This window comes from Callorhinchus milii, unplaced genomic scaffold, assembly GCF_018977255.1.
Source record: "Callorhinchus milii isolate IMCB2004 unplaced genomic scaffold, IMCB_Cmil_1.0 Scaffold22, whole genome shotgun sequence".
NCBI lineage: Eukaryota > Metazoa > Chordata > Chondrichthyes > Chimaeriformes > Callorhinchidae > Callorhinchus > Callorhinchus milii.
This window is the reverse complement of record NW_024704763.1, coordinates 2,555,271-2,575,279: the sequence shown is the minus strand read 5'-3', so window position 1 is coordinate 2,575,279 and position 20,009 is coordinate 2,555,271. Positions and strand designations below refer to the sequence as shown.

The 20,009-nt window shown below is 38.1% G+C and overlaps 1 protein-coding gene across 1 annotated transcript in view; it reads right to left on the bottom strand.

Moving 5' to 3' along the window:
* Positions 1–1,646: 1,646 nt before the first annotated feature.
* Positions 1,647–20,009, bottom strand: part of dennd4a (DENN/MADD domain containing 4A) — a 35,229-nt gene continuing 16,866 nt past the window's right edge. The window contains 20 exon segments of the mRNA XM_007905468.2: positions 1,647–2,681; positions 2,934–2,998; positions 3,214–3,376; positions 4,663–4,780; positions 5,174–5,428; positions 5,731–5,929; positions 6,567–6,737; positions 7,246–7,421; positions 7,771–7,877; positions 8,008–8,227; positions 8,950–10,142; positions 10,755–10,851; positions 10,854–10,909; positions 12,569–12,712; positions 14,607–14,735; positions 16,041–16,188; positions 16,471–16,599; positions 17,083–17,289; positions 17,594–17,729; positions 18,299–18,432. Of these exon segments, the coding sequence (XP_007903659.2) occupies positions 2,545–2,681; positions 2,934–2,998; positions 3,214–3,376; positions 4,663–4,780; positions 5,174–5,428; positions 5,731–5,929; positions 6,567–6,737; positions 7,246–7,421; positions 7,771–7,877; positions 8,008–8,227; positions 8,950–10,142; positions 10,755–10,851; positions 10,854–10,909; positions 12,569–12,712; positions 14,607–14,735; positions 16,041–16,188; positions 16,471–16,599; positions 17,083–17,289; positions 17,594–17,729; positions 18,299–18,432 (3,984 nt within the window). The 3' untranslated portion in view covers positions 1,647–2,544.

The following is a 20,009-nucleotide window of genomic DNA, read 5'->3' as shown; positions in this document are numbered from 1 at the left end:
CCAACAATTTATCATAATTGCTGATGGTCTTATGACAAAAGCATAAGCATTCTGACCCAAATTAATGGGTGTTGATTGTTTATATGGAAACCATTCGTGTACAAGCGAATGACATGATTTAAAGGGGTTGTGTTATTTTTCATTAAAGGTTTCACAAAGCAGGCCGTCCCATGGATATGGACTAATACTGTAGTTCTAAAAAAAAATGTTAAATAATATAATAACCTCACACGTATGCTTTGTAATGATGAGTTTTTTTTTAAAAAAAAGGTAATATATGGAATGAGAAAGAGGCCACTCAAACAATTGAACGTGCTCCTTCAAACACAACATGGATAATTCATATAGTTGTGGATTCTTCCCCACAATATAAACATAATTTTAACAGAAAACAGGAAAGGTATTTGGGTGTGTTTCTACTTCATGAACTCAAAGGAGTGAATTCACTCATATGGCCCAATGTCTATTTTGCTCCGTTTGGTAATTTTTTGTGAATCAATAGATATCTGTCTGAATGCTTAGGAAAAAGTATTGCGATTTTGACATCCAAATAACTAACATATTTTAAATCATGTGAAGTTGTATTTTCCAACCATAGGAACAAACTGACCTGATCTGATAGTTCCTAGGTCTGTATCTGTGGTACAGAAATCCTCCCAAAATAACCATTCTGACATTAAGTGCCAAAAGTGAATAAAATATTCCCAAGAATGTCATTCACCTCGGTGAAGATAACATTTCGTTTTAATTTCACTATTCTACCACCGCCCCCCACCCCCTCAAAAATCACGATTTTACCATTGGAGTTGAAATTAGTGGCAATATAGGATCCCAATTTCACCCCATATGGAGTTTTCATGTTGTAAAGATGACATCAGCTGTATTTTTTAAATCTATATTTGTAAAGTTAAGGATTAACTTTAAATGGCTGTAAATGGTCTGAACAAATTGCATTGTTATTTAGTACTACATCCTGTTGTATGGTATGTGACAAAAGCACTCTCAATATTAAATTGCGTTGTTGCAGAACACTTGATTATCTCTTTGACGTCCCACACAGAGATGTTAAGATTTTATTACTTACAGTATATTCAGTGAAGCGCTTTGAGACGTCTCAGCGACGTGATAAGGCACCATATCAAATGTAAGGATTATTATTATTATTACTCCCCATTTCTAGGTTACTCTTTGGTTAAATAGCCTAGCTATGTAGAATTCAGTATCCTGCCCATACTGGCTTGATACTGTATAAATTTACTTCAGGATAAAAATAAAACATATTTTAGTTAACTTTTTTCATTTTGACTTTGGTTTTATAAATCCTAAAAATTCCCTGCATTTTACTGAAAGATTAAGATTTTTCAACTGCATTGATAGTCTTGAATGTATTTTTATGTTGGGAAAAATGTCATCTAAATTAAAGGAGAACTGATAGAATATCAGGCTGTTTGTTTTCTGTAACTTTTAAATATTGAAAACATGGATTCAATACTCACAAAACCAGGTGCTGTTTACATTAGAAATGGAGCATGAAATACATTCAAGTTATATTGTACTATGAAATATTCATTTGCAAACAAACGTCAACGGGAAATACAGTTCACGTTTTGGTAATTAATATTAAAAAATGCAACAGAGGCATAGAATTCAAAAAGTGCTATTTAATATGCTAATAAAAACAATTCCACTTTCCCATAGGAAACTTTAATTCTGAGAAATAAAAAAAATTGAGAATCTACACACATTATTTCTCTGATCTCAATCAACGTATTACTTGTACATAATTTCTTAATCAAACAATTCCGTTGAACCCTCAAGGCCACAACAAACAATACCAGAACTTGGGCCTCTTTTGCCTCAGTTGCCTTTTCTGTTTGGAAATTCCTTTCAGGACAAGAAGTCTAATGTGATGTATCATGCCTCTCTATAATCAAAATGACTAGGGTACCACAAAACAATGCAGAGCAACTTCTAAAAAGAACATATTGCACCACATGAGATATATATATATATATATATATATATATCTCAAGCATACTTCGAAGCTGGATTGTATATAATTATAAAGATAGATAGCATCAAAAGATTTACTTATTTAATTTACAAATACTGAAAAGTACTTTTTATGTGAAAAACATGTCACTTTTACACAAAGTGCCAGCTACGTATATCCCTCTATGAACATTTTTTACAATTCAGATCGGAAGTACTTCTAAAAAGAAACACATGGGTAACAGACTTGACAGGATACAATGGTACCCTGGGACCATTATGTATACAATAGCAGCATATTCTGAAGAGCTGAGCTCTCTATAGTCTATGCAGTCTTTTTGTTAACCTACACTACATGATACAAAAACTATTTAAAATATCCCTTTAATAATATTTACATATTTTCTAATTTTAACACGTTTTGCTGTACAATCCCTGTGTTTGATCTTCTTAAAGGTTTCTAAGCTATCAAGGCTGATTTATCGAATTAATGTTATGGGGTCAGACATTGGGGGCTCTCAATACACAATGAGCACTGCGACAGTGAGGTTCTCAGAGGTAGGGTTCACCAAAGGTCTTCCGGCACTCCATTACTCCAGAGCTGGGTGGGCGATCACAATTCTGGGTGAGCTTCACCTGCCTGGGGGTAAGTCGATCATATGCCATCTTGTACTCGCGGTCAAATGCATCTGTTTAAAATGCAGAAGATAAAAAGCAGGAAGGTTGTATAATAATAACAGCAACAACTTGCATTTATATAGCATCCTTCATGCAGAGTAGCTTCCCAGAGCGCTTCACAGTGGCGGAGTCTGACAACGAGCCAGGGGGAGATAAAAAATGTTTTTATTGCAGATTTCTAGTATCTGCAATTCTTTCATTTTGAACTTAACAGTACTTTATTTTTTGCGAGCAATCTTTTAAAACATTCCAAAAAGTCTTACCTATATCGATGTTATCCTTCCCAAGTGCCACAAGCGAGAGGAACAAAATCTCTCTGTACAAACTCCTTCAAGTAAAGAACATTGTTTTAAAAAAAACTAAAGAGAAATGATTCAGATATCTATGGTAGCATATGGACGTCTGATTTAACTGAATTGTATTACTAATTCGCCCACTCGAACACTAAACCTACAAGTTACGCTGAACAGTTATATTCTGAAGATCTGAGCTTTCTAAGTTCATTAAGAAAGCCACAAGGTGTACAAGCAAGGGCGTGCTTACCTTTGCCTCTTTGCGTTGGGTTGGGTGCTCGGCACTTCCAGAAGCTGACTCACAGGCCTGTAGATATCGTTCATCTGAATACTCTTCACAACACTGTCAAGGAAGTCCTTGGTAAATAACTCTCTTTTGTTTCGTAGGGTGTGAACAAGGGGATGTTTCTTAGCTGCAAGTACAAAAATACACCTCATATTACTGTATGAAATATAAAACTGAATTTTGTAGCAAGTTATGAAACAAGTATGTTTTATTCCAACAATAATTGTTCCGACACAGCAGATCGGGCCTTATCAGTAACATTCATGCCTCACACCATCTATTTCCATTGCCTCTAGACTAGAGAATGGTTGGAAAGCTGGACCTTATTTGAAATAATTAAATTCTACCCAAATTGTTTCTCTTCCAACCCCACTCCTAAATCTTCAAAATCAATATCAAATATATATTTTGCATTAACTGCCCAGAAATACGTTTTCCATCACTAAGCTCACAAAGTACATGAAACTATTACCAAAACTATGATATTGAACAGTGGGCCTAACAAAAGTTGTATTTTCACAAATTTATTTTGCAGGTGGGTGATTTTATACATTGATATCTGATCTATTAAGCCATGCTACATTTCTGGCAAATTTGTGTAGTTTAAAAGCTTGGATTGTGAGGACACGAGAAGCACACATGTAAACAGTGACACAGATGTGATCATGAAATATGAATGAAAAACTGAGATTACTGTGAAAAGAAAGAATTCTTTTGCAGGCATTTAATCAGAATTAATGATGACATTTGCTGATTTTAACTATTAAATGGATCTAGTGCTGGCAACATATGAAGAACAAATTCAACACTCACTCTCAAACAAAAGAGTGTAATTAAGACCTGTAAAACAGAAAGAGTACTGTTAGGCTGCATTTGGAAAGAAACTGGTTTCACACAGTAATAACCTGCCCATAATCTGTTCAGACTAGCTTTTCTCCATTAAATACTTGTTTTTTCCTCTCATCTTTTAATGAATAATACCAGATATTATTGCCTAACTGCAAAGGTATGTAGACCGATTCCCAATCCACAGCTAATTCTGTTTTTGAGCCTATTTTCTCAGTTGAACTGCATATTACATGGATTCAATTATTTGTTCTTTCTATGTGTATGTATGTGCGACTTTTTCTCCAAATTATAATTTCTCAACATTTCTCAGCAATAAAATGTCAATACTCTTCTCAACCACTTGTAACATTGATCTCCCAGCTTCAAGGCAGCCAAGTAAAAGATACATGATAGGGAAATGAAAATTAATGGAGCATTTACCATCCTCCATCTCATCGCTGTGAAGCCATCGATGACAACTGGTTATAATATATTTACGTCTTTACTGGAATAATACGTTTGTGTTTATTGACTCAATGCTTATGATTAGTCAGTCAAATTTGCTAAGCATGAATTTCAACTTACTCTTAGCGTTCCAGAGGATGTAGAATGGTTGGCCAGGATCTTGATGTAGCTTCAGATTGTCCCATAGCATCTGAATTAAAACGTGCTTACTATCTTCTGACATCCAGCTCCGAGGGATCTACACAATACAGTAGTAATATAATTCATGAATACATCGCAATCACTGTATCAAAGACAATTTAATGGCAGGCCTAGCTGGGCACAATTAGCAGTTTACTTGAAGAGGATCCTACATTTAATTTTGTTCTGAAGTTACAATGATGTAAAACTTTGGCACAAAAATATCCTAAAGATCATTACATAATCCTTTGGTGTCCAATGAATGGGATGATTGATGTTTGCCTACAAATGCACAGTCACTTGTGTAGTTCCATGTGATGTGGCTTTTATTTCCCAACAAATGTAAGAAATTAGATGAAAAAGGTGTTTCTCAGCTGATCACTTGTCAGCTTGGTCTCCTTTCCATTCTGCAGTTATTTGGTGTCACTTATTAAGCTGCCTTTTAGCTTACCGTCACTCCTTTGTTGCAGTGCTCTGACGTTAGTATGAGTCCTGGCAAGTTGGTGGGTAGATCAATGCGTCGGAAGTACCAGACTAGGTTCCAGAATACAATTGGATGGTGGTCTACAAAATTGGCCATAGACATCACCTGATCACCCTCATTTTCAAGCAAACTTTCCAACTCCTTCCACAGCACTAAGGGGCTCAAGTATGGAACTGTGATAGGATCAGGATTAGACAGCTGCCATTCCAAGCCCAATGGATCCTAGAAAAAGCATCACACCATTATCCCATAAATTACATTCAGCTCTTAAAGCAAAGGATACTTTTATGTTTTATGTTATGTTGTCCCAATAATAACTGAAATGACTTGACTTAAAAAAGAATAAGTACAGTATTCTTAAAATTAATGAACTCTAAAACCCCAGAGGTCCTGTATTATAGAAAAGCCATTTAGTATCAAAGAATCCAAAAATGTGTATTGCCAAATTCTACACTGAATTTTGAATAGTTTACCCTCCCCACTCCCCTCTAACACACACACTCCCAATGAGTTGTACCACACACCGTTGTGTCATTGAGGTTAGATGGGAGGCTCCCTGTTGGAACAGCATGGACATGTCTCTGGATGTAAGTGTTCTCAATCATAGAACCACACGTACTGATGCTCCTTGCAATTGGGTGTCCCACAGCAATGCACTCGCTGACCCCACGCCGTCTATCTGAAGGGATCTGAATGCTCCTGGCAGATGATGGTTGGGCATTTCTAGCAGTAGGAAGCAGACTTTCATTCAATATATTTGGACAAAAAATTCTATAACATTTTGAAAGAAGTTTAAATGCCGACAAAAGTCTAAATCAATTTTTAACGGAAATTCTTAAGATTGGAACTTCTAGAAATAGTCAATCTGTAAAAAATCTTGTTCCACAGCCGCTTAAATCATTCACCAGAGCAGTTTTATATCAACAAGAACAGAAAAGTCACAATGGAATATATATTGTACACAAATGCACGTAGCCATCTGAAATGTATTCCTGCCTCTTGACACCGTCTGTGTATTTAGTGCAATAAACATTAAAACCAGAAAACTGCCATTCAGGGAGAAATGTATTCCTTCCAGTTTAATTTCCCCATAAATTATGGTTGTACCCACCTCACTGGACCGCCTGATGGCGCTCACCACCAGTTTATGTAGATAATCCAACCTGAAGCAAAATGTCTGGGACCAACCAATGTGTGGACCAGTAAAGGCATTGGATGAATGTTAATTGGTGATACAATCCTAAATCTGGGCTCTCGGCTGCAAATTATGTCATGATTTGTTTCAAGTGCTTTGTTCTCTCGGCTGAGGATGTCCATATAACCTGCTATCCTCTACCCAGTTTGTGCTACTGACAATTACCTTTGCAGATCTGGAGCTTCATGCACAGTAATGGTGGGAGACTGAGGCTTGCTGACATCAGTCAGATCTGGACCAGGTGGGGAAACCACAGACGTCTTGGTCCCAGGACAGCTCGGCATAGAATACAAACTCTGCATACTTTCAGCAGATGGACTGGACTTCAGAAAGTATCTAAAAGAGATTTTATATATAGGAGAAATATATGTTGTTTTCCTTAAAGGGATGCAATCAGCTACAACTGTTTATAATATGACAACAGATCTGCTATGTTTCAGATAAAAACAAGCAACATTTCAAACTACAGATATGAAAAATCGTGTTTAAACTAAACTATGTGGAGTTATTCTTTAAGTAAGACTTTTATGAATTCATTTTCTGAAATTTACAAAAAACAGTTGTCAGAATACCAACACAATGGATTAAATGGTTCTAGGAACCATTAAATGGTTGGTAAGCTAAGGATCCCTGGTTCCAAATAGTACAAAGCAGCTAACATTGCAGTAAAGACCTGAAAGTGGAAAAAAGACCACATAGTAGTAACATAGCAAAGTAAAATACGATGGATACTTTTCCAATGGGAAAATGGTGAAACAATTCTTAGGGAAAATAAAACCACAGGGTAATATATTTTTTCCATTCATATTATGAATATGATAACTGTGTCCAAAGGAAAAATTACCTGCCAGGTCCTCGCAGGTCATGAATTTCAACACTGAGGAAAGGCAGGAATAAATTGCCACAGAATGGACAGGTTGTGTTGAGGTTAGAGTCATCTGCTGTCCAGCCAGCCATGATCTCCTCATCATACACCAGTGATTCACACGTTCGACATCGGGAACAGCTGGAGATAAGGATCTGCAAATAACATGATAACGACTTTCTTCATTTAAAAAGGAAACTTTATNAAAAAAAGTAATCAAAGGATTTTCAACACCAAACACTAGCAATTTAATGGAATTAAATTCATTAGAGTAGAATATTAATGGAAGAGATGTGGTCGTGTTATCAGTTTTATTTATCAAAATAATTCCCACACCCAACCGAACAGTACAAAGGAGCACAATGAATATATCTGAATTTTGATAAGATCACTGAAGGCTGTGTGTTAAAAAGTGAAATTCTATCCATGTTATTCTAGATTAACAAATCAAGGAATGGCTTTATGTATGAGAGTTGAGATCGCTGCACAAGAGACGCTGATTACCTCCATGGCATAATTCTGGAATATGCTAGTGTTGCTTGTGTATTGAGACGAGCCTAATTCCGACTTGTCCGGTAATGGGAAGTTGGAATTTGTTGAATGAACGCTTCCTGCACATAAAACAGAGGGGTTGGCAATTGCTTTTAAATTCCCATTTCAGAAGTTTATTTTAAATATATCATCCTTGCTTAGATATCAATTCTGCATGGTGTATGCATCGTGTGTCCTAGTAACCCTTACCAATTTGAAATGGATGTTTTGATGGCGCTTCTGGATTGCCAGGACTTTCTAAACTTCCGTGTCTCGCTCCCAGCCTCCTGCTCTCACCTATAGGCAAGCCACCTGCCTGGGGTGAAGCCATTCTTTCAGATTCATTGTACACCTCTTCATCTCCTAAAGAAGATCCATCAATATCCAGTCCCCCAAATGAGGAAATACTATTCCGATCTGAGTTACGATCCTAAAATATGAAGGCAAACTAAAGGTTAAAACAATTTCAGTTTGTTCATACAATATGTATCATTCCTGTGCACTTAAAAGTTTTACGATTAGCTGCTTAGTTGCTTTCTCTCCTCATAAGGCTGGCCTTATGGTAAAATGTGAATACAAATAACTCTGCTCCTGCTCTGGAGGTATGAAACAAAATACACAGAACTATGTAGCATATGACAGGATGTAAAATATAATAATAGTTTGAAACAATGATGATTTTCTGAGCAAAACTGTCAGCTACTGGAATAATATTCTAATAAATTCAAGTTATATTTTTCTTAAAAATTCTGAAAATAAAACATTGGCTTTGCAGTAAATATTACTTGTTGCCTTCCCTCCCAGCAGCAGATTAAAAGCAAATTATCTAATTTCCTACATGTAACATATACCAACTGGAATATATTGCACAGCAGGAACACATCACGAGTACAGCTTGTGTGATTAATAAATATCAACTTAAACACAGAGTTTTCTTTGCTGTGTATATTAGTCTCATTATAAAAGGGGTTGAGCGTTTCCGTGCCTAGTTTATTTTGATGCAATCTTTTGTGATGGCATTGGGTTACTGCAGACAGTCATAGCTGAAATGCTCTTCCAATCCTATCACACAATTTGGAATGAAATGCTGCAGAACAATTGACAACATTCTCATAAGGTTTAATCTGCAGAAACTGCTTGGCAGAATCCTACCTTGCCATCTTTGATGGGTGTGGCATATGTAGCGAACTTGGTGCACCACTTGCTAGCCTTTTCTGCCACGCCCTTTCCAGCAGAAAACATGCTGTGTTTGAGCATGTCAAAGGTAGGTGGTAGCAATGAGTCCAGCTTGAAAGAAGATGGAGACATTAGGGTCAAAGCTGCACTCGGCTCCTGGGCACTAATCCTTCTGCTGCTACCTGGAGAAAACGATGGCGAGGACCATAGCCTGTCCCTTTTCTTTGTATTCACATCTCCCTTTGCATGTGGTTGAAACGTCCTGGATCGGGAGATTCCTACTGCTCTGGGCGAGCTAGCTGGGAGGCTAGAGAGGCTTGATCTTCTGGATTCCTTTACAACGGGCAGGTATTTAACATTGGATGGGTTTATCCGATCATCCTCATCCTGTCTTGAGAAGTCCAGGCTAGGAGTACGGCTACTCAAAGGGCTGCTCATAGAATTCATGTACATCTCGATTTCTTCAGCCAAGTCTCTCCGAGCTGAAGGAGTTGAAGGACATTTGTCATAGTCTTCTTCCTCTTCCTCCTCCTCCTTCTCATGATCAGTTTCTGCGACCAGAAGCGAGAGAGGATCAAACCCTGCTTCAACACCCCTTCTTTCTGCTGGTCTGACCCCGACTCCAGCACTCAGACTCCTCTGTAAGCGTTTGGGCAGCGGTCCTCGTCTTGTTTTGTGACAAGGTTTTACACGGGACTCCACAGTATCGGGTTCAGGATCTAAATCCTCCAAGTCAAATATGGCCGCTGAGTCTGTTTTATTCTCCTCGATGTTCAAAGTTTCATCTCCTTCATACGGTGTGTCTTCATCACTCAGCTCCTTCTCCAGACTGTCACTGCCCTGCTCTGGGCTATGCCTGGGCCTGCCAATGTCTAGAGTTTTGGGTCTTGTAGCAATATGTAAAGCCGTTGAAAGTATTTTGGCATCAGCGCCCAATTTTTCTGCTATTTCAGCGGGGTCAGGATCTACACTTCTCCCCTTCATCATAAGCCCCAACAAACCACCACCACTAAGATGCCGATTACGGTCTCTCCACACCATTTGCTCTTTCAGCCCAGGCTCCACAGCACTCTTGTTCCTCCTGCGTAAACTGTTGCTCTGAACCAGCCCAGGTTCTGGATACCCGGCATCATCAAAGGATGCTGTGAACAGCAGTCCTGCCACATTTTCTGTGAATCAAACATTGAATATCTGCAGTTAACTCTCAACCTTGTTCAAAATGTATTCATATAAACCATCGCAAAGGGAGATACATTTCAGTGAATACATTTCCTTAAATTCCTACCTTTACATCAATCTCCCATGAAGAAAATGCACATTACATTTTTGTATTGACTTTAGACAAAAGTCAAATAGATTTGAATTAAATTTAGTATGATCTAGATGATCTAGAATTTACAAGAACTCATAACCCAAACAATTAACCTTTGTTCATCAAGCACTCAATTATAGATCTAAAAGGGAGTTTAGGAGGAACTCACACAGTTTAGGAGGAATTCACACAGTAAAACTTACTGTGGTTGAAGCAAATCGAATCAATGCATTTCAGAGAAAACCAAGGGCAAAGGGAATGGGGGGGGACAGGTGAAGGGGAATAGGAGAGGTGGAGGGGTGGGTGGTCACATGAGGTATAAACTGGCATGGACTAGGTGAACCGAATGACCCATTTTCATGTTGTACAACTTTGTAATGATCAAATTTATAGAAATTTATAATCATAGAACGTTCATTTTGAAGTGTGACATATTGCCCACATATAAAGACAGTACTGGATCACGCACCATTGTTTTCCTCAGGGCTCTGCCTTGTTTTTGTGGTGTCAAAGCTGCAGTTCATCTTTACAATGCTGGTCACAGACTTTAAATTACTTGTAGTTCCTTGAAATCCAGCTGAGACAGACATTCGCCACTGCTCTTTGCACTTTCACTCTCAGACACTGCGAGCAATGTAAGAAATAGAACAATGGCCAATTAATTGTGGAATAGTACATAATACAACACATTTCTTCAATGGTCAATTGCAGATCTGGAGTAATGACTAGAATGCTGTTAATCCTTTTGTGACTATGAGACAAACTGGCAACCATACAAGACCTTGACGTCAGTACCAGAAATGAAATTCATTGCATAAAATTAAACCCAAATAGATGAGAATAATCTATAGTTTGGAATCATTTTTGATCTTCCAGTTAAGAATGAGTAACCTCATGGATTCCTTATTTAGAAATATCTACATATTAAAGCCAACTGACTTTCGCTCCCAGGTAACTGCTTCTGTCTTTATTTCCATGTCACCTGAATCACAACCTTGTAATTGCCTGGGTATGCATTATTTGTAAGGCTGGTTGGTTGAAATGGATTTATTTTTTCTGATTTTTCCCAGTTAATCAACCATTATTTCAACTTTTATTTTTTTTACAGCAATATTTGCACATGGAGGACACAAAACAGATCATCTCCCGCTACTGCACCAGATGCGCACTTTTGAGTATTCCAACATTTTATGATGCACCATTCACTTCTTAAGGAATGGTCTTTACACATTTCCTAGCACTGACAAGTGCATTACTCTGTTCATATGCAGGAAATAAACACTGTAAGAATTCCCTAGCTGGTTGCACCATTACAACTGGATCATAAACAAGTGTTCCATAAGACTTAGGAGCAGGACATTCACCCCTCGAGCCTGCCCCACAATTTAATAAGATCATGGCTGATCTTCTAACCTAATTCCATTTACCCACCCTATCCCCATATCCCTTAATCCCTCTATCCTTTAGAAATCTATCAACCTCAGTCTTGAATATGTTCAACAACTGAGCATCTACAGCCTTCTGGGGTAGAGAATTCCACAAATTCACCACCCTCTGAGTGAATTTTTTTTTCCTCAACTCAGTTCGAAAAGGCTGAACCTTAATCTTGAGACTATGACCCCTAGTTTTTGATTCTCCAACCAGGGGAAACAGTCTCACGCCATGTACCCTGTCAAGACCTTAAGAATCTTATAGGTTTCTATAAGATCGCCTCTAATTCTTCTATATTCTAGAGAGTATAGGCCTAGTTTACTCAACCTCTCCTCATAGGTCAACCCCCTCATTCCAGGAACCAACCTAGTGAATCTACGCTGCACCCCCTCTAAGGCGAGTATGTCCTTTCTTAAATAAGTAGACTAAAACTGCACACAATATTCTGCACACAATATTCTGGGATGTCCTCCCGAAGTGAAAGGCGCTATACAAATGTAATCTTGTTGTTGTTGTAGGTGCGGTCTCACCAAGGCCTTATACAACTGCAGCAAGACTTCCCTACTCTTGTACTCTAAACCTTTTGCAACGAACGCCATCATGACATTAGCCTTCCTAGTTGCTTTCTGTACCTGCATACTAACTTTTTGTGACTGGTGTACAAGGACACCCAAATCCCTCTGAACACTAACAGTCTCTCACCCTCTATAAAATAATCTGCTTTTCTATTTTTATTTCCTTTATCCCCATTATCTTGAATTGTTGCAGCTGTTAAAATAAGTCATGTTGTGAGATGCTCTTTAAAGTTGTGCAAAAGGAGCCTAGTAGGTGGTAAGAAAGGAGAAAACATACATGAACTGGAGTCACTGCCTTTCTTGTAATCCTTGTCCACAGGTTTGTCTGTAGCAGACTGCTCGGGTTCAAGGCCTGAAGACACTTCTCCTCGTCTAACTTCCTCTTTCGATAAGGAGTTGTAACCAAGATCAGATTGACCACCTTAAGAGTGGAAACAAAATAAAAGGGCATTTTAAGCCACAAAAAAATATCCCTGTATAGAAAGTAAAGCTAGTTAGTAAAGCTATTTCCCTTATTTCACATGTTTTCCATTTAAAAACCTCACCCTTTGGAACAACTCCACCCTATTTCCTATGGAGAGCAATATGATGTGCAGTGTGGCCAGCTGACCTTTTCTTGGCTGCCATCAAACAATAGGAGGAATGGTTTACATGGAAGAGCCAGATGTTCCTCCTTTCCTCTGGATGAAGTTTTCCAATCTGCAAACTCAGGGCCAGCTGAGAAATAGTGTAACTTGAGAGGTTTTAAATATTGGTTGGGGCTTGGCCAAAACCTTCAAAATAATTCGCCACATGAAATAATGTAATCCTAGATACTGAGCAAATGTTTCCTCAAATTAATTTCTAAGATGAAATAACATATTATATTGATTAAAATCCCTCTTACAGCAGGCACTTTTATACATTTTATCTCATTGGCATTCAACACTCACACTCCACCATCCCAGATCACTTCCAAGCACTGCAAAATTTGCTGTGTAAAACAATCAAGTTTTTTTTAATAAGTCCCTCTCCAATTCTGTCCCATAAATCACCCCTTAAGCAATAGGACAAGAACCCAAGTTGTTCCTATGGAGTTGCCAACTTTTTTCTTGAACCATCAACTAGAAAGTGTCCATGATCAGCCTAGGTGATTTGTCCAGGCTGACACTCCAATGCAGTATTGTGTTACTGAAGTGTACTCCAATGCAGTACAGCATCATCAAAGGACATGTCAATGAACGATTGAACTACTGAAGAGCTGTCTTTCAGATCTCGTCTGCCTTCTCTTTTGGTTTATATGAATGTTATACTATTTGGAAAACACTAGACAGTGAGTTAGTTCTCTTGTTCTGGCCAATATTTCTTCCTCATCCAAATCTGTTTTAACAACACAGGTCAGTTGTTCATCTCATTGTTGTGTGTGAGGTGTTACTTTTGTAGATTATCAGCTACATTTACCTGTATAACATTTCAAAGTAACTCATTACTTGATATATCATTCTATGGACTGAATTTAAAAACTCTGTGCATGATCTTTTAACTAGTTCATGCTGTGAAGGCCACTGGGTGAATTCCTGATCAAGTGGAATCTGACAAGCAGAGATGACATACTTGGATAGGAAAGGAAAAAACAGGGAAAATCACTTCAGATAATTTGTATGCCTCTTGGGTCTCTTTCCAAAGCCACATGGGCAGCCACCTCAGCGAAAATCCCACCTTAATGGCTAAAGTTCACCATTAGAAAAATTCTATTCCAACTAATTGAGTGATTTTGTACTGATTTGACACGGATACAAAATGAAAATTTTGACAAATTGCTTTATAACAAAAAACAGGACTTTTCTACACTTTTAGACACAGCTTGTCTTTAAAACAGATAGCAGAATTAAAGAAAATAAGTTTATGAGAAATGGTTGAAGAGAAACAGAAATAGAAAAAAAGTCAAGAAAAGAGATTGGACAGACAGGGTACAATTACCTGAAAACCCACGGGCATCTTGCAATTCTGGGGAAATCCATAGAGTGTGATATGGGAATCTTTCGTACCAGAATTCTGGGCTGTCATATCCATAGCTAGAACCAAGCCTAGCTGTGTGCAGAAAGTAAACATGGAGTGGGGGGTGGGGGGGGGGGAAGCGAAGGGAAGATGCAACAGATAGGAAAAGAACATTTGGAAGGTAAGACATGGTCACAACAAGCAAGGTTATTTAGGAAAGCAAAGACAACAGACAAAATGGCAGCAAGCAGATAATTGCACAGGGAAAGCAAGAAGAATGAATAAATAAAAGAGAGAAATTTGAGTGGACAGATATTGGTGACATCTCTTAAATGTACCTGTACTAGATCTATCATCAGTGGAATCTACTTTCATCAGCTCAGAGCTGAATTGGGGTTGTTCCACAGTGTTAGTGTCATTAGAACTATCCATGCTGCCGTGGCTGACGGCGTCCAGGTCACTGCCATCTGCTTAGAGAACAGAAAACATTAATACAACTATCATTAACCAAAATCGATTTTAAAGGAGTGTTGATCAATAAGAGCTCTTTTTGAAATAAAAGATTTTGATTTACTGCAACCTTGTATCAAATTAACTCAAAATTAAAACCAAGAACCAAAACACTCACAAAGGAAAGCTCAATCTGAATTATTCTTTGAGGTATTCTATGATTTGGAACTAGGAGTCGCAAGCACAGTGGCTAAGTTTGCAGATGACACTAAGCTAATAAATGTGGTAGATTGCAAAGCTGAACAAGATCGGTTACAGGAGGATTTGAACGTACTTGGGAATTAGGCAGATCAGTGGCAGATGAAATTCAATGTGGAGAAATGTAAAGTACTTCTCATGGGGACAAAAAATCCTAGAAGGGACTATTATTCGAACTATTATTTGAACGGAAGGAAAATAATATGTATGGAAAATGAAAAGGACCTGGGGTTCTGATTGCCAATAAATTGAAGCTCTCCCAACAATGCTCTATGGCAGTGAGTAAAGCAAACCAGATGTTAGGATGTATCGAAAGATCAAAAGCAAGCTAAAATACTGAGGTAATCCTGCCACTGCATAAATCATTGGTGAGACCATACTTAGAGACTGTGTGTACAGTTCTGGTCGCAGGACTACAAACGGATATTGAAGAAATCGAGAAAATACAGAGGAGGGCAACCAAAATGATTGAAGGAATGGAGGGACCGGACTATGAGAAGCGATCAAGTAAATTGGGTATGTTCACGCTGGAAAAGATTGAGAGGTGACACGATTGCTGTCTTTAAGATTCTAAAGGGGAAAGAGAATATAGATCATGACAGGCTGTTTCAAGTTGTCCAGAATAGTAAAACCAGAGGACACGGCCTGTGACTGAAGGGGGGTAAATTCAGAACGAATCTACGCAAACACTATTTCAGTGAGCGAATAGTGAACGTATGGAACAAGCTCCCTAAGGAGATGGTTGAAGCAGAAAGTGTTGATTCTTGCAAACACAGATTAGTTTTCTTTTAGGATATAACATTATGTGATACAGTACATAAGTAATTGAGGACATATGTGCATGTGACTGCCAGGAAGGTAGAAGGTGAACTAGATGGACCTTAATCGTTTTTCGTCTAGCATTTCTTATGTTATTGGTTTATAAAGCCCTACTTAATTAATCGAAGGGATGCATTCCCTATGCTAAATGAGCAAGATTATCAATGTTGGACGGTTAAATAAACATGTATTACAGAAGGACGTTTCTAACTGGCACACAATGCTTTAACCCAAATTTGTCATACCCGAGAGTACAGGGGTCTGTGGTGGGTTTGATGGAAGTTTTTTCAAAGCTTTTCGAAATTGAGCTGTCGCAAGCAGAACATTCCTTATTTTCATCCACAGAAAGTATCCGCCTCCGTTGCTTGATGGCCACGTGCTCTCCAAAACTGCCTGCAAAACACAATGAGAAGCTCCATCAACCAACCAGCCAAATAATACATACAAACTACAAAACACAGTTCATAGGCGACTCATTAAAACTGAGTTTGGTGACATCAAACGCACAAAGGTTATTTCAATATTAGTTGGACAGGCAAGAGAAACAATATGTGTATCACCCAGGATTATTATTAATAGTGGATAGTATTAACTATCAAATAATAGTTGGCAGCATTAGCAAAATAAAGTACATTACATTCTGATGCTCCACTTCCAGCATTTGCAGACTCTTACCTTGTTATAGTACCCATATGTAATAGCATTGGGGTGAACCCCAGCTTTCTTCATCTCAAATAAAACCCGGACAGCCAGCACTGGCTGCCCATATTGTCCACACAACTGCATTAGAACCCGGTAACACACCTGGGGAAGAAAACATTCCTTCTGTTAACAAGACATTCTTCAGGAAAATAAGATTCACATTGAACAAAATGCCTGAATTAAATAACTTGGAATACAATATGCCACACACAACTTGGGAGGAGAATGGAGATCTGAAATGACATCTCCATAAATAAAAAATAAAGTACAATGTAGGATGCTGAATTTTCTTTGAGTGAGGGGCTACGCTTTGCTACTCATGTATATTAAATGCAGTAAATGTAACCTTCTGCAGTAAATGTGTTTGGGAAATTTCCACTATTGTTAAGGTACAAAAAAAAACTAAAACTGGAATTTCCTTTGTTACATATTAGATGAAACAAAAGGTGAGCATGAAGTAGTTTACTATTAAATGATGCTTAAATGATTTTTTTTTAAACAGGACTTCTTTTCTTCCCACTCAACCACCGACTCATACTAAAGGCTTCACAGAGCTACAATCCTGATTGTGAGCAGATTGGATACCTCGTCTGGTGGCTCAAGCTTCTTGACCTGCATCTTTCTCAGTACATCATAAGCTGTGCGAAGAGCCCTGACCTTCGAATGGCAAACCTTCACGTAGGCAGGCAGGCAGATAAACCACAGGCCGTAGCAGTGACGTAGGAGACATTTTGACCACATCTGTGGGATTGACGAATATCTTTTTGCAATTTTCTGAGCTGATTTGATCTCCTGTAATGGATTTGAAAAAAATGATTGAGATGAACAGATCTACTCACACAGCGTAAAAGGTAGTTGTACAACTGTAGACAAGTCAATCCCAATTTTAAAATCACTGTTTTGCTAAGTTGTATGTCACTCCCACGTATGCAGAGAATATAGAAATACATATAAAAAACATTACTTATCAAATATTATCTAAAGGCCACATCACAATAAATGTATATACATCTGATTATTAAAAGTATTCTAAATAATATTTTAATTCTTCTAAGTTCTGATAATATTTGAAACGCACACATTAGCAACAAAGTACCTGCTTAGTTCTTCTGACCATTGGTGCTGGACTGCTGGGACAACTGTTTTTTGAAGATAAGTTGCTAGAATGAGTCTTAAGTAAACCCTTGGGTGTGTCGAACAGCTCTGGCGTCAGCACAGGAAAGCCATTGTAACTGAAGGAGGAAAAAAAATCAGATAGAGAACAACCAAGAGTGAAACATGCGTATTGCAAATACAATCGATAGAACACAATTTGCAACCAATACTGTCTTAGTTGAAGTTGAATGCCACGTAAATTAGGTTAGACAAAGCATTAGCTAATAGAGCTTGTTTACAGTTGCATCAACACCAGCAAAAGTATTCTCTTTTGCTACATACCCAAACCCAGAAATACAATTACAATTTACATAAGACTTTCCACATCAGGAGGATGTCTCAAAGTGCTTCACATGTGCAACATTCAACATGTGCTGGATGGACAGACAAAGTGGTGTGTGGGAGGGGGGAAAGAGGGGCAAAAAGATAAATCTTAAAATCGTTAAAATAAGTCTTGAAATTACAATTTATTTTCAAAATATTGTATATTAGTATCCTTGTTGTTGGTGATGTGTCCTTTGACAGGTCAGACCTCATAATTTTATAGTCAAGATTTATTATAACTTTGAGAATAAACTGAGGAGCAACAAAATAAAGCAAAAGATTCACAAGGGGCATCTCACTCCCAAAGGCTTCACTCTGGTACCTGTACTGAAGTGGATGCTCCTCTTCATTGGGCAGGGCTGGCAGTTCAGGAGGTGTGATGAACACTGTGTGCTCACTCCTGTGAGACTCGTCCAGTTCTATCAGTCGCATGTCATCTGGGCGCTCCACTTCCAGCTGAGTTAATTCAAAAGACAATCACTCATGTCAGCATCAGTCACACTGTGCATTGCTCACAGGCAGATTCTTCACTCTGCCTTATATAGAACCATAACCACAAGTGACAGGAAATGAAATCTTAAGCACAGTAGATCGATCACCTTGGATGGATGAGTGCTTTTTTAATTATTATTTTGTACCTTTTTTCCCCTTTGTTGGGATTGTGTCTGTACTGTCTGTTGCCTCCAAAATAGCATCCACAACTATCAGTGACACGTGGAGAAGCATGGGAGCAATCCATGAAGCAGAAAAGAGACTCCTCTAACAAACAATGCAATCACATCACTATTTAGCTGCCCTATTTCATCTTGTTTCTATTTTATTTTGAAGTATGACTATCTCTCCCAAACATACTTTTATCTTTGTGTATGAAGAATGAGAAAGTAAAAATACAGAAAGAATTATTCAGCTATTAACTAATTATAATAAGTTAAGTAGGGCAAGTTTCTCCTACTTAAAAACAATATCAGGATTGTTACTGCATTTAGATGATCCTCATCTCCTACATGTCAAGCTCTATAGTTGCATTCCAATACACACTTTCATCAACTGAGCAGCCACAACATATGTTATCCCTTAAGGACAATTAGAGGAATAAAAACAGATATCAACCTGGCCATTCCATCTCAATTCGTTCATGCTTACAAAGTGACAAAACAGATTTAATGCTCATTTGGCTCAATCATGCAAATAGCGCACAATTTCAAGCCTGGTCTAATACAGCAAGTTCTGTGTGCAATGAAAGCCTTCCGATACATTTGACCCCTTCACTGAAAAACAGGCTTTGCTCCAACACAGTACAATCTCATTAAGAGAATAAAAGGTCCATTAGCTGTCAGGAATGCAATAAAGCTCGACTATAAAACATGTCAGGATGTTCGAAAGTGAGGTCGGTGCTTTATTTTAAGCATTGACACAAGATTGGTTACTAAATCTGCTTTAATGAATAAAGTTGGCTTATGAGTTGAGGGAATTTTTATGAAACCATTGCATTTTCAAAGGCACCTAAGAAGCTTTTATTGGTGAGAGACGAGTGCGGGTCACTCAGTTCACTAACCAATAATCTTCAACATTCAGAGAATGGTAGGCGACCTACTTTTGCTCTTTGTCTTACCCGAAGCAAAATTGCAAATTCCTTGGGAAGCTGAATGGAGAGCAACCTCAGCACTGTTCACAGGCACAGCTTATCCAATTAAATTAATATTTTACTAGTGCAGCTACAAAGCCATTAGCAAAAGTTTCTTAACCACTTGGCTCTCTACCAGTCAGCATTTGTGCAACCGAGTCCTGAGCAGGAGGATGTAATGTGCCCCTTAAGGGAAAATAACCCGAAGGCCTCCACATCATACAAGTCTCTGGGCCGTTCACATCACAAGGTTTAGTTCCAACTTACTTATTATTTGGGATTTTTGATTGTGAATAGTATTAAATGAGAAGGAACAACTAAAGAGAGCTATCTTTACTATTTCTGTACTATAAAAATATACATCATACCTATAAGAAGATGCCCTTAATTTTGTACTGCTTTCAGATCT